Source organism: Carassius gibelio, chromosome B21 (genome assembly GCF_023724105.1).
Source record: "Carassius gibelio isolate Cgi1373 ecotype wild population from Czech Republic chromosome B21, carGib1.2-hapl.c, whole genome shotgun sequence".
NCBI lineage: Eukaryota > Metazoa > Chordata > Actinopteri > Cypriniformes > Cyprinidae > Carassius > Carassius gibelio.
Window position 1 is genome coordinate 12358922 of NC_068416.1, and position 16391 is coordinate 12375312.

At 37.3% G+C, this 16391-nt stretch overlaps 1 protein-coding gene across 1 annotated transcript in view; it reads left to right on the forward strand.

The window, feature by feature from the left end:
- The window catches only part of adamts2a (ADAM metallopeptidase with thrombospondin type 1 motif, 2a), an 89913-nt gene that overhangs the window by 35631 nt on the left and 37891 nt on the right, over positions 1–16391 (forward strand). The window contains exon 3 of the mRNA XM_052588644.1: positions 2846–3014. Coding sequence (XP_052444604.1) covers positions 2846–3014 — 169 coding nt within the window. The remainder of the gene's footprint in view (positions 1–2845; positions 3015–16391) is intronic.

Genomic DNA, 16391 nt, shown 5'->3' on the forward strand with positions numbered 1-16391 from the left:
CTCCAAATGGAAAGAATTAGTCGGTTGAAATGCAGACGTGGTCGATTGTCCAGTAAAAACCCAGTTGACTAGTTTTTCCAAGTAGACACTTTAATAGGAACGACCTAATCTGATCGACGTGAATGACTCTTGTTGTCATTCAGCAGCTTTTAAAAATTTTACTTAAAAAATGATCTTGTCAGTACTGTTCAGTGTCTGAAAATATACTCCACTCTGCCTTTGTAGGGCAGTGTTTCAGTCTTGATAATTTCATTTTATCACAGAAATGACAAACTATTTTAAAGGTGCAGTCCGTAAATTGTTTGGTTAAAAATGATCCAAAATCAATATTTGAGAAGTATTTCAAGGTTGTTGTCAATGATGTGGTTATTTTAACAGTTTTCTTCATACTCTCGGTTCAACGACATTGTTAAATCAATCGATGCATCAAGAAAATGAGTGAATTGTTACACCTCTAGTGGATTGTAATTAAGAAAGGATTATGTGTTTATGAAACACGTGAATGAAATTATATTCCAGTTTCAGGAATATTCTGCAGATAGCCTTGGATTACACAAGATTTGTATTTTAAAGACAACTAGTTCAAAGGGAGAATAGTTTGCTTTTTGGGTTAAAATAATTTCTTAATATGAAATTCGAAATGGTATGACAATAAACGATCTTTAGATTAAATCACCATTGGTAGCATGATTGAATGTGATGCTTTAATGTTTGATGTTATTCAAATGAGTGGACAGACATCCCAGATGGTCATATACATTTTACATATTTTAACTGATATTCCAGTACTCTTTACTAAAGCAATTTGATTAACACTATAAACTAGTGCTGTCAAATGATTAATCGCATCCAAAATAAAAGTTTTTGTTTACATAATATATGTGTGCGTACTGTGTATATTTACTATGCATATATAAATACACACACATGCATGTGTATATTTTGAAAATATGTACATGTATTTACATGTGTATATGTACATTTATATAAATCATATAATTTATAATTTATAATAAAACATTTCTTCTATACATGCATGTGTGTGTATTTATATATACATAATAAATATACACAGTACACACACATATATATATATAAACAAAAACTTTTATTTTGAATGTCAAAATAAAACGCAATTAATCATTTGACGGAACTAATAAAAATATTTGTACTTTTTCCCCTTACCAAAACTTGAAAACCCAAAATGTGTAACAATTACATTACAAGTTATTTAAAGTTATATTGTAATAATTTTCATTTGTAATATTATTTAACAAGGACCCTGATTTCTTTTTTTAAAAGCATTTTAAAAAATTACCAACCACACATTGTTGTGTGTGTGTGTGTGTATGTACCTGGTATTACCTATGGTATGGGGACTAAATATTCCCATAAGTATAGTAATACCAGTAACTTTTGTAATTTTTTGTTCAGCTAAAACCATCATACACCTATGTCCTCATAAAACTTGAAGACCATGTGTTGGTGTGTGTATCCTTTATCTTAATATCCAGTGAGATTTTGCTTCTCAAGTAAATTGATATTGTTTTAAAGATTTTTTACTGGTAAACAGAGCAAAAATACCATGCAGAGTGTATAATGTAAGAATCCTGTTATATCATGCATAGGTGCATTATCCTATTAATCACTTACTTTTTTCCCAGATGTAGGATGTCTGGTAGACTCGTTCAGGTCAGTAAGAAAGGAAAAGCATATTTGATCTATGGTGACATTGTCGTTTTTGTTTACAATAGAGATGAGACACAGAGTGGATTTTGGGAGAGGAAGGAAGTAAATGTTGGTCTGTTTTGTTTTTACATCAGCACTTTCAGTCCACGTTGTCCACGTGCAATGGCAGCCCTTCATGCAGTGGTGTCGATTTTATGCAGCGTGTGGGCATTTCCTTCGTAATGAACCCTCGGGGGAAGCAGGAGGGAGTGAGGGAGGTGGCGGGATCGCTTGCTGTGTAATATTTCCTGGGAGAACAAGCTAAACGACTAGCTCAGCGGCCTGCACTCTGGTTTGCTGGGCTGGGCTTCAATTTTGTGATGACTGAGGGGGCTCCTGCATGACTTTAATGGCCCTGTTTGAAGTTCACATTTTATATTCCACCACATCAGAGGAGAGGTCTAACCTTGCCATCGATTGGCGCTCTAGTTCCAGCTGTCTAATTTGCTATGGAAGCAAAGGGAAAAGACCCTGTGTTCTGGCAAGGAAAAGGCAATAAATCTGTAGGGACTGCAACGTGTCCTACAATCGATTAGCCCTTTGTGTCTAAAGCCTTGCAGACTCTCTCTATCTTGCTCTTATTACGTTCACAGCGCCCCTGGCAGTGGACATGGACCGTCACTCAAAGCCAACGAACCTCAACGAGACACAGCGAGAACGGAACATGAGCTGTCAAGTGTATCTGTCAGTGAGTTTGTTCACTCTGGCAGAGAGATTCATATTGATCTTCGCTCGTGGTTTGGATTCACCTCTTCGCCCTCGTAGACTATTCTCTCACTGTAGTCTTTAAACTGTATAAACAAGACGATCTCATGTTTGCTCCCTAAAAATGTTCGGAAACATTAGCGAGAGTTTGTTTATGCTTATGCCAGGCAGTGTCACAGAGTTTTAGAGATGGTCGGGCCCGAACACATGAGTTAGAAAGAGGATGGATCGATTAAGAGATCAGGTTGCCCGAGGGTTTCTTCCAATGCTGATGAAAACATGATATAGCAGGCTTACAAAAATAGCCCTCATAGCTGATTTGCTTAATGGACTCGATGTGCAAGCTTTGTGCTGTACCTACCTTTGAAAAACCTAATCTCTACTTTTTTTTTCTCTCTTTTGAACCTGTCAGGCAGGGATGATCCGTGCAGGTCAAGAAGAGTTTTTTATCGAGCCACTGGAGAGAGAAGGCGACATGACAGGAGAGGAGGAAGGAGGACCCGGCCGTCATCACATCGTCTACCGGTCCTCTGACATCAAGAAGCCGGTCGTCAATCAACCCGGTGACTTTCACCCCAGAGGTCAGATCACCTTTTTGACAGCAGCTCGTCATGGAGCGCTGATGCGAGTCCTAAACATATATTTTGTTCAGTTTCTTGTCACTGAATCAGCATACATTTCTAGTCTTCTTAGTGCTGGTTAATGCAGGTTTTGTGCTGGTCTGGTATGGTTTTTTTTAGCCAAAGGAGGCTTAATGGTTAAGTTCACTCAGCAGTAAGGATTTTTCTGCTTGCAAGGTCAGGCTTGCGTCTACATTTTGCCTGTGGGAAAATGTATTTATTCTAATAAAAGGAAAAAGAGCCAAAAAATAAATCGTAAGAAAAAAATTTTTTTTACAAACCATCTGGCAGAAAAGACAGTAATTTGTAACTAAATGTATCAGAAAACCAAATGTTTAAAGAAAGACATAAAAATGTATGGTTCGGTACTTACTTCAGTTCAGGGATCACAGTTCGATACAATTTCGGTACAACAGGGAAAACAATTTATCTACTATGCTCGGTTTCTTTTGTTAAGCATAATGAGGGCTCCAGATCCCCAGTTCTACCCAGGAAGGGCTGTGGATCTCCAGTCAGTCCCAGAGCTTGCACCAGTGTTGGCTCAAGAGCGCCCTCAAGTTCCCACTCGTCTAGAGCACCCGCCAGAGTCAGCTCCTCTGGAACGGCCATTAAGATACCTAGTTTCCCCCAATAATTTCTTTTTTGGGTGGGGGGGCATAAGCTCCCCTGATCCGCCATGGCCTCCCAGGTCCGCCATGACTTCCTGGGTACCCTGATCCACCATGGCCTCGCGTGTCCCCTGATCCGCCATGGCAGCCCAAACTGCCTGCTCCACGATGGCTCCCTGGTCCGCCCTGGAGGCTCTCCTTGTCTCCGCCCTGTCCCAGTCCCGCACCAGTCTCCAGGGTACCCGCCCCCCATCCCCGATGCACTGTCTGAGATGGGGGCAATCTGTCACAAGTATGTTACAGTTATCCTTACTTGGTCCTTCCTGTGCCTATCCTGTTCATGTGAATTCGTTCCTAGCTGTGCTTCATTAATTACTTAATTTGTCCCGTAAGGTTCGGCAAAGATCTTCAGCTCTAACCAGCATACCAGCATGTAAAACGCAAAATATTCAGGTGAATAATCACAGAATTTTTTTTTGTGAACTATTCCTTACTAATTGGACCTGAAGTAGGCTACTTGGGTAAAGTGAGGAAAGTTCTCCAGGGCTGAGTCATTGCCCAGGCTGTTCATTCCCCTCCACCCGCAGCATCCCTTGTCAGATGTGTGAGGAGAGGAGCAGCAGAGTGACTGGATAAAGTCATAAACGATTCACGTGTCACTTTGAGTTTGAGCGGTCAAGTTCAGCCGGGTGATATGGAGAGGCTTGACATGCGTCACAGTCCCTTCAACATTTCATTTTTCTTCACAGCCTGGTTGTTTTAGATGGCTGCATGAATTGCTTAACTGCAATACTGTCAAACCCTATTTGACAGATATACAAAAAATATTGCTGATTCTTTTACAAGGACTTTAGGATTAGCCCTGGTAACAATACCAGTGTTCGGCAAGGCTACTTTTAAAAGTAAAAGCAATTTACTCTTACTTTACTTTTTAAAGTGATGTTGCAATCTTGTTTTATGCATCATAAAAATAAAGGCCTGTTCACACCAAGAATGAAAACTATAACTATATTAGCATTTACACCCAGAAGATAATAATGTTGTTTGTAATTTTAAGTGTGCTCTGCAGTTATGCTCTCGCATTGCATACTTTTAAAGTCGGATGGATTTTTTTATCCACAGAAACCAAACTGTTTCCAATTATATTGTTTCTTTGTATCATTATTGTTATGGCTGTAATGTGGTTATCATTACCATTATAGGTATCATTCTTGGTGATAAACAGGCATCATTTCTTTCTTTCTTTCTTTCTTTCTTTCTTTCTTTCTTTCTTTCTTTCTTTCTTTTTTCTTTCTTTCTTCTTCTGTTTTTGGAACTAATACGTTGTTGCTTTTGCCTTACTTTTTCTCATTATTGGTTGGATATGTATGAAGCAAAGCTGCATTTATTACATTTTTCAGGCAGCAGATATTGTTGCAGTACTTCTATTGAATATATATATATATATATATATATATATATATATATATATATATATATATATATATATATATATATATATATATCTCAGAGTATAATTTATTCCAAAAACATCTTTTGTATCATTATGCAAATATGTCTTTCATTTTTTTACTTTGAGCTTTTGAACAGTAGTGTACAGTACTTTAAAAAGTAAAGTAAAAAGTTAAACACAAATTAAACATACTTATACCATGATCTGTCTGAATACTCTATTCTGATTGGCTGGCAGGTATGAATTAAAACCGTTTAATGCACAGGTAGTTCCAAGTCAGTTTAATCACTGTTCTATATAAATGCACTGCTTTAATAATGAACTCATAGACGCAAACACACACACAGAGAGAGAGAGGTCAGAGATCGCATGTTGCACTCTGTACACACAGAAAATTGTTGTCATCACTGCCCTTTATTAATAAAATAGCCAAGATACTAGATTGCTGCATCATATTTATCAGCTGTTCATCAACAACAAGGTGGTAATTATCTCTCCATCTATAATTAATTCTATGTTTAATTCTATAATTAAATGCTATGATTCATTAAAATAAATGTGATCTTACTGCATTATTTCATCTCTGTGTCTGATTTGAAGTGGGCAAAATACTAGTGCTAATGAGCTGTAACTGACAAAAATAATGGTCGTGTTTACCCTTCCGGTCAAATACTAAACTGCAAACATCATTAACAACTTGTCGATGCTGGCAAATGACCATGGTATAAGCGGAATAATACACAGCTAGCTTCGTTTTGCGTCGGATGGTTCTTGGCCTACAGATCGTGCATTAAAATTGTTTTAATTGTAAAATTGTAACTGTGCACTATCCCTTATTTATACGAGAATAAAAACAGTAAGGAAAACATGAATTATAAACTATGACATTTTAGACCAAAATTGCCGACCATGACGAAATAGGATGTTCGAACACACACTCTGGAATGACAATTCACATTTAATTTAGATTATGTAGTGGTGTAAATGTAGGAATTAAAGCATTACTTTTTAATTGTGTTTAAAATTAAACTTAACTAGAAAATAAAGTTAACTAGAAAATAAAACTCAGTATGAAGACTTTTTTTAAAGACTGCTTTTATAAGCTTTTTCTCCTACATCTTCAGACAGTTGTTTCAGAAGCAATTGGTGCTTTTCCTTTTTTCTTAGAAATCAAATTAACCATAAATTAATCATATCCCTTATATGATATGTCTGTTTATCAGCATTATTCAGCTTTTACTTGGCAGAAAGCTTGATGTTATATTGCATTGTGGAAGTGCAGGTATGCCCAAGCCGGTACTAAAAATAACAGGACAATATATCTGTAAGTGAATCTCAATGTTTTTGAGCGAGCAGGTCTTTGGCGACATCAGCTGGAGTGCGTGTGTGCATATGAGAAGCTGCAGCTCTCAGTGCATTCCAGCAGAGACATGCTGGACTCAGACAGCCAGTGTCTACGTGGCAAAGCTTGATGAGAGTTTAAGTTCTACTTGGCAGACGTGAAGCATACAACATTGAAAATCACAGCAAAAGTAGTGGGAGGAGAGAAGGGTGAGAGGTTTTTTCCTCAAAAAATGGCTTGCAAAATATTTCATAATCAGACATGCTGGAAAAACTCCTCTGCTCTGTTTATATAATTTCTTTGTTGTATTTTTGGTTTAGATAACAGCGGAAGAGAGTTGTTGTTTTTTTTAATTACCATGCACATGTATTGGTGAAAGTTGGCCTTGACATAGACTTTGACCTTCTAGGTCTGTACTGACTTCTTTTCCATTTTGCATTTACTTGTACTTTTACTTTTGACATGAGGATCACAAATGGATCTGGTGGAGGTAATGGAGACAGGCAAGTCCCTTTCTTCTTCCTATCCCACCAGATCCACTGCCCGCTCTCTGGGATCGGAAACCTGCTCTGCAGTTTCTTCCCCCCAGGGAGAGGGCTCGATCCTCCACCTGTCTTCCTCAGAGGAGGTAGACATGGTGGCGTCAATGAAGACTCACCCCTCAGTCCCCCCAGTATGATATGGAAGTAGTTACAAGCGCCATTGTACATCGATTGGCCCAATGAGAAACAGGCTGAACCATCAAAGAGCAAATTAGATAAATGCTTTTTGTGAAGTAAGCCACTACCTCCACACCTGGCTGCTATTTCACATGGCACAGCAACTTTTCCTCGTGGTGTTTCTAGCTTTGAAACACTTTCTCCCAGACCTAATAGATCGCCATGTGTTGGTGTCTACCGACAACACAATGGTCTCTTACATCAGCCACCAGGGAGGGCTGCGTTCAAGCCCCTTTACAAGCTGGCGCACCAGATCCTTGTGTGGTCCCAGGGGAAACTCCTCTCACTGAGAGCAGTTCACATCCCTGGGCAGCTCAATATGGGAGCAGAAATACTGTCGAGGCAGGGGCAGAGGCCCAGGAAATGGAGGCTTCCCCCCAAGGTGGTGAAGCAGATTTAGAGAGTTTTTGGCCAGGCTCAGGTGGACCTGTTTGCAACTCAGGAGACATCACACTGTTCCCTCTGATTATCTCTGACTCATCCAGCTACTCTTGGACTGGATGCTATGGTATAGACACGTCTGTACACATTTCCCATGATCACTCTGCTCCCAGGAGTTCTGAAGAGAGGGTCCGTCTACTGCTAGTGGCTAGAGGCCGAATATGGTTCTCGGACCTGGTGTCCCTTCCCAATGGCTCTCCATCGGAGATTCCCATCAGGAGGGACCTCCTCTCTCAGGTGGGAGGGCATCATCTTTCACTCCCGCCCGGAGTTGTGAAAGCTGTGAGTGTGGACATTGAAGGGGCACATCTCGTAGCCTCCAGTCTTTCAACTGAGGTTGTTGAGACCATCCTCCAATCCAGAGCTACGTGGCAGCCACTGTGCCCTGCCACACCCCTCTCGGAGGTCAGTCAGTGGGCAGACGCCCCTAGTTACACGTTTCCTCTCTCAGTGGCCCCTTCGTCATGTCCTGAATTGCGTCAAGGCTCACTCAACTTGGAGTGTGGCGCCCTCCAAGGCCTTTCTGTCAAGTGTATCTATGCAGGACATCTGCAGTGCTGCTGGTTGATCTACATACTGTACATTCTTCAGCATTACATTATCTCACCTTAGTTGAGCTCTTCCGTACAGGGATTTGTAAGTCTGGCAGCGTGGGCATACTCATTCCCATATCGTTTTTACGCAGCTCAAGTTACTGAAGAGAACTGATTAGACATGTATTCTTAGCATGGGAACGCTGGAGGCATTCCCATAGCATTTCGATGCAGCATCTCATTCCCTTGGCTGTCTGTTTATCCAATGGTGGACATGCTTATTATTAAAAGTTTAAATACAAGTTGCAAATTTGAATTAGGGATGCAACTATTGTATGATTTTTGGCTAATACCAATACACTGGTATTTATTTCCATTATTTAATTTTCACCAAAATAAAACATCACATTTATACCATTCTAATATTTATTCTGTTATTTACATCGTTTATATGCATATCTTTTTATAGAATAAAAACAAAATTGTCCACCACAAGCAAGTGTGTATGTTTTTATGCTAATGTGGACAAATGTAATTTAAATGTATATATATAATATTACAAAGAACCTTTTTCATCCATCATTATTCTACACATGTGCAAAATATGTGGACGGAAATCTGCATATTGAAAGCAGTACGTTTCATAACAATTATAATTGGACATGACCTCTCATATGAATGTGGGAAAATCTGAGCCTGATTTTCTTTCCTGGTTTGTCACTGCATTTGAGCAGAGTGTCGTTTCTGCACTTTTGTCAGTTTCTCTTCACCTCAGTCACCCTGACATTTCAACCCACACATATCACACCGCAGCATACCAAATGTGCCATAATGCCTCCAGCTAGCCATCAGAGATCGTATAGATTTATGTGTGTGGCTATATGTGTGCGTTCATGGCTGTAGAATATGTGTGACTGCATGTGTTTTTCATTTAACGTTTTCCCATCCCTGAAACAGCAACATTTTGGTTGTTCCATTGACTAATAGCTGTTGGCCTGGTCTGACATTAAGGAGGAGTGTTCAGCTCCCTCCTGTGCTGCAAATATCTCCATTTGTGCTGGGCCACCTTTGCAGCAGTGCAAGTAAAGACAGTCTCTTAGGAAGAACGCCCGGGGCATTTCGTCTGGAGAGTTAACGAAGACTGATTTTGTGTGTCTTGGAATTCTGGCTCTGTGAGATGAGCTAACTCAACAATGCTGTGTTAAGTGATGATGCCTAGGTGAATAAGACATTAACCAACAGATTACAGGGTTCACTGGCTCTTGTTTTAAGATTGATGGCCAAAGTAAAGATGTGATTAAGATATCCTAAGAGATGACTGTAAAAAGGAAGTAGGGTAAATCCATATAAGCTGAGATACTTTTGTGATTGAGGTCACTGGGAATTGACACAATTATCATGAATTAACTCTAATTGACTTGCCAATTATAGGAAATCAGCTGTCTTTTTATATACACTCACATTTACCATTGTTCACCAAATTTTATATCATCATACATATCATAATTTTATATACATCATACATTGTTGCACTGTTGATAATGGACAATGGACCTTTGTTGTCCACAAAATTTTGCTAATGTAACCTCACCTTAAAAGAAGAGAATGTGAAATGCGACCACGTAATTCCAAATATATATATTGACCATTTCATTAATACAAAGAAAATAACATCCGGATACAAGCAGATGTGGCTGGTAGAAAGAGGATTTTTTTTTTTACTTACTGTCACCTAGTAGAAAATAAGTACAACTTAAGTCATGTGAATCAGGGTGTCACTAAAGTTCATGGGGTCTGATATATTTTTTTTTTATGCAATCATTATGCAAATTGGACTTCTTAATGAGGTGTTTAGAGAGGACAGAAAATTTGACATTATTAGTGTTTCATTCTGATTGGCAATAATATATTTTATTCTGTGATAACTTTAGTTTTAGCATTTCTCTTCCGAATCTATACATCTAAGGTGTATATAATACAGTTCTTCTTAAAGTTAGTAAACATTATAAAGAATTTTTGTTTCACACATAATCAATATAAATTGGCATTTATGCATAAAAATATATAGCTGCCTTTATTTTCAGTTCCTCACAAGGACAATAGGTCCTATAAATGATTCCCAACTCATTAGCATAGACCCAACACACTGACTAGTGGCAGAACTAAGGGTTGGTGCAACTCCTGCATCAGTGTTACTGTGTATATGAGAGTGTGTATGTGTGGGCTCATATTCCTCCATGCTGAGTCACGCCTTCTGAGCAGATGGACCTTCATTCATTCTGCAAGCAACATAGTTTTTCAATCAGTGAGGTTGCAATAGAAACAAGATGTTGCATTCATAGACAAATGGAATTCGAACTACATTCATAACCATGTTTTTATTTCATCCACGTAAAACATGTTTCAGGTTTGACATCAATGTGACATTGTCTGTCTTTACTGAAATCAGTGCAGCTTGGAGTTTTGTACTGTTTGTTTTACATTTCAAGTCTTGTATCTTACAGTCTCATGTTCTCTGACTTAGTACGTCTTGTTTTTTTCTAATTATTTTTCCAGTCACATATGTGAGCATTGATTTAAAGCCAACCATGTCTAATTTGATTCAAAATTAACTTTGCCATTGGGAATATAAAAACTAACCAGTGTTTCTAAAGTATATTTATTAAAATAAAAATAAATAAATAATAATAAAAACATGTCGATAGAGTCAAGCCAAACTTCCACTGGCATATTCAAAGAGGATTTCTCAAGTTGTTAACAGATCCAAATGACTTTGATTTCATTTTCAAAGCAAAGGTTCTACTTGAAAGCTTCTAAAAGATTCAGTTTTCATTTTATCCTTGCAGTTTTTTATGATGCTCCCGTTTCCTGAATACAAATAACGCTTGTGAGCCTGATATGTCAGAACTGACAAGCCTAGCACTCATTGATTCAAAGAATTATGATAATTGGCAACAGTTACTGTCTGCCCAACCTTCATCAATATTCTGTACATCAGCATTGCTCCTTGCAGACCGGCACTCCTTGCAGTTGAAACGGCTATGACTTCAGGTCAGGGGATAACTAGGAGCAGACATGTCCTCTCAGAATGGCATATAGAATATCTTTCTATTCATAGTCAATAGCAAATAAAACGCAGTGGCACAAGGCTATTACTATTGAAATATGATTGTGTCAGCTGACATTGTGATACTCGCTTGACTGTAACAATGTACAGTGTAGTAGAACTACTTTACTGTCACTTCATGGTTTTCCTTGATTTACAAATAAAAATAGCTCACTATATTTTAGTTATTATAAGGGCTCATATTTTTTTATAAATAAAATGTACAAAAAAAATCCAATAATTTTTTAATTAAATCGTATTAATCCATATTTTTCTGGAAAAACATAATAAGGGGTTTGAATAAGTCATGGTGACAGCATTAAATGTGAACAGGTAAATTTATATTAAAGGGGTCATTGGATGCAAAATTGACTTTAACATGTTGCGAAATTTTTTTTGGCAGTGTGTGTTCTCAGCCACCCTTTAATGATAAAAATCAACCCAGTGTTTTTCTTTTTTTAAAAGCCAGATAAATAATATCCCCTTTTTTAAATCAAGCCATTCTCAGATTCTGGGCTGTGTGATGTCACACAGACCCAGGCCCCTCCCATGATTGTTCATTGACACGGCCGTCTTACCTTAGACTTGCCTTGAGTGTCATCAGTCTGCAGTTGTTTCACTGCCAGAGCAGATGTAGGCAAGAATGACTCCTAAGCAATTAAGGTGTTTTGTTGTTGGATGTAATAATGAACATAGCAGTCGTCATTTAATCCCGAAATCTGATGACAATGTTAAGTGACTGAATATAGTATAAAATACCATATATCTGAATTGAATTAATTTTTTTGCAAACATATACAAGGTTTTTTGACAGTTCAGGGATAATCTTATCATCTTGAATCTGTGAATCAATATTAGAAAGCAGACTAAGGGAGTCACTTGATGTCCTCATGAACAGTGTTGGGGGGTAATACATTACAAGTAACGTGAGTTACATAATCAGATTACTTTCTTCAAGTTACTAGTAAAGTAATGCATTACTTTTTAATTTACAAGAAGATCTCACTGTAGTTCTAGAATAAAAATGAACATGCATTTATTAATGAGATTAATGCATTAATGTCACTCACAAAAAAAAAAAAAAAAACTTAAATGAATGAATAAAAATGAATAAAAACAGCGAAATGCGACTCAGAATGTGATCCAAACCTGCAATGATTAAATGTTAAATAACACAAATACCCTTTATATATTTAATACCATTTTATTAACCAATGTCTTTGGTGCTGACGTTCAATGATCCAATTCAACCAAACTAATAGGTCAAAATTGGGGTGATTTAATGGTAGACTCAACTGGTTTTATTTTCAAATTTGTATTTGTTTTATTATGCAGTAATTCTGTTTGACATCTATGACTGGCCTTAATATTTTGAGTTGTAATATTAATGGCCTGCACAAACATACAGGTTTTTGGATTTTTTATTTTTTTTTGTAGAGAAGAAAGATTGATATAGTGTTAGTTCAAGAATCACATTTGAAAGAGGAGGATGTACACAGGTGTAATAATACGTTTAATGAAGTAGTATCTTATTCATCTTTGGATACTAAAACCAAGGGTGTCCTAATATTGGTTTCTGAGGACTTATTAATTAATATTACTATTTCGGATACAGGTTGTGATACAGACGGTAGAATGACACATATAAAAACAATAGTGGAGAATAGGAATATGGTTTTTCTTTCATCGTGATTCCGATATCTGTTCCTTATCTTTGTTGGATCATGATGGAAATTTATGCAGAATATCTTTGATCCCTCTGCTATCTCATGCCATTATATGGCTATTTAACCCCTACATTTTTCTAGATTAAAACTTTTGCAGTCAATTCAGAAATAAATTTGTTCAGTTCATTTAAATTAACAAAGGTTCAGTAAATAATCCGCGAACACTCAGACAATGCACTTAGCAAAATCATGGCGGTTAGGTCTGAACTCAGTTCGTTACTGAGATTCAGGGCAGAATTCCCGATTCAAAGATCCAGGCAGAATTACTATTTTCAAGGAAGTAGACCAAGGCACCTTTTAGCGCTAAGATTACGCGACAGTGAAAAGTTTGCTAATATTTTAGAAGTTACATTTCAATCTGGTTTCTTTAGAATAAACATTAAAGGGTTAGTTCGACCAAAAATGAAAATTATGTAATTAATAACTCACCCTCATGTCGTTCCAAGCCCATGAGACTTATCTTCTGAACACAGTTTAAGATATTTTAGATTTAGTCTGAGAGCTCTCAGTCCCCCCATTGAAGCTGTGTGTATGGTCTACTGTCCATGTCCAGAAAGGTAAGAAAAACATCATCAAAGTAGTCCATGTGACATCAGAAGGTCAGTTAGAATTTGTTGAAGCATCAAATATACATTTTTGTCCATAAATAACAAATGCTACATATTTATTCAGCATTGTCTTCTCTTCCGGGTCTGTTGTGAGCGTGTTCACAACACTGCAATGAAGTGATGTCTGGTTCGCAAACTAAGCATTCGATTTAACCGGATCTTCTTGAACCAGTTCACCGAATCGAACTAAATCGTTTGAAACAGTTCGCGTCTCAAACAGTACACTGACTGAACTGCTGTGAAGCTTAAACTGTGTTCAGAAGATGAACGGAGGTCCTACGGGTTTGGAACGACATGAGGGTAAGTTATTAATTACATAATTTTCATTTTTGGGTGAACCAACCCTTTAATATCGCCTTCCACACTTATTTCATTGTCCGCAATGGGCTCATAATAAAGTAAACACTCTGGGAGATATCTATGATGATAGTGGTTTATAATCCTTCCAGAATTCTCCAATACGCATTAATCCACAAATGACTTAAGCTGTTAACTTTTTTAATGTGGCTGACACTCCCTCTGAGTTAAAATAAACCAATATCCCGGAGTAATTCATTTACTCTGAATGCGAACTGCTTTTGTGGACGCGTTCTTCCCAACAATGTGCAGAAACACGGCAGCTAAACTCTAAAAATTCACAGCGTTTTATTAGAATGGTGTTCTCATTATAATGGTATGGATGTGACAGTCCAGTCATAGTTATTAATATTCTGCATTGTAGTTTTACCTGCTCATGCTGTGTGCTGAAGAGATATCACTGCAGTACTACAATGAAGCGCTTGACTCAAACCAAATGCATCTTATATCAGGTAAATAATATATTCACGATATTGAAATGTTTTGAAATTACTTGTACCCTACCTGTTTTCGAAGAAATCCAGTCTCTGCCCATGTCAGTTTGAGTCTTGGTAAAGTTTAAATCCCTGCCGCCAAGATGCTCCTCGTTCACAGATTATGGAAAGTGAAACATAAATCTATAGGCATGGTTTGATTTATTCACACACTTTAAATTATTTATTTGAAGCTTCTTTCTTTTCAGATTCTTATTCACGGCTTTATCATATTAGACTGCATATTAATTTATTGGGAGAAAACCATAAGTTCTATGTGAAATCAGACATTTGAGTGCTCACATATAGTCAGAATGGCATAACCATAACAGCCCGCGAATATTCGACTGTTAGATTGGTAGTCGAATCAGGCTCCTCGAATCTAGGCATCGAATAGTCGACTATTTGGGGTCACCACTAGTATTATTATTATTATTTCTTTTTTTTTTCTTTATTTTGAAGTCTCCCAGGGGGTGGGACGGGTTGGGATGGGTTCTAAATTTGCACAGTTGCTTTTTGTTTTATACTTCTGTTCCCAGAAGAAAATTTAGAACCCATCCCCCCCAAAAAAATGAACCAGCCAATAAGTATATTCCCTAGAAATGTGAATATAAGAAATATGAGAAAGCAGACCATTTAGGATGAACCGATTTACTAGAATGAATCAGACTTCCCAAAGCTACATATGAAAGTGAATAAACTAGTGGAAAACCAAAGCTGGTCCTTCACACATGCTGGAGTTTTCAGCATGGAGTCAAATTAGAACAAGAACTAGCATGTTAAAGTGACCTGGGAATGTGCGCCCCGTGCTGGAATGACACCAAGGGTAGAGGCAATTAAAAGGACATCAACACAAAAGCCAGAGTCATGGAAAAGGTTAAGTACTGGCTTAGAATACAAATGATTTTTAAAGGAGAATCAGCCCTGACATGAGGAGTACCTAATGTATCTAAAAATGTTGGTCTTACTAACTTAAGCATTGCAACAACATTTCAGCTATTTTCATAATTTTCCAAGTGTGTACTATACCTTGTAGTAAGGAGCTACTTTATCGAATGATAAGTTTATTTGTTGAAGCAATAAACAAAAACTCACCTAAACATATACCCTCACTTTCATATTCTAGTGTAATGTGCTGCTAAATACAAAAAAAAAAAAAAAAAAGATGTCTGTTGCACAGAGCCCATGACTCATTTTCATATAAATTTTGTCAAGCTAATAAACATTGCAATTTGTTTGTTCTGCTGATTTTCTTTTACTAGCATTTGCGGCATTTTCATTTATACCATTAATGATTGTTGATCTCTTGGCAGTAAACATTACTGATTTTTATGGCGTATTTGTTGGACTTCCCATTCCATTTTGTGTGTCTGTGCTTGTTTAGAAACTAGCCAGACGTTTATGAAATTCGACTTTATTATTAAACATAAATGCAAAGTTTATAAAGAAGATGTATACAGCTTTGCCGATTCAAAACAGGGAACATTCATCATTCAAGATCCCTCCATTCTGAACCATACAGACTGTGAAGTGCTATACTTGAGAAATCAAATCTGAAAGGAACCGAAGAAGAGCATTTGTTTGAATTACACAAACAGTGTATACATTCTTATTAGACTGCAGATTAACGATTCTGTAAGTATTGATCTGGAAATCCTGAATCGCTGATCCTGTGAAAAAAGTTTGTTTCTATTTCATTTGTTTTCATCTAAGGTTGGATATTTTCATGGGTTAACCTCTTAGCTTTCCTGCAAATTTTGCCAACAACGCCTAAAAAAAAGCCTCTCCAAATTAAATTGCTTGCTGTTCTTGAACCATTTGGAGTATATGCCTGGTTTTGGTCTCTTTTGAAAGGGGACACTTTGAGGTTTGTACCTGAAGTGTCAGAATCACTGTATGTCTTACTGGTATTGAGTAATAGAACTTTGAACACAGTAAAAAAGGGAAAAAAAAATTCCGCCTACATTTTTT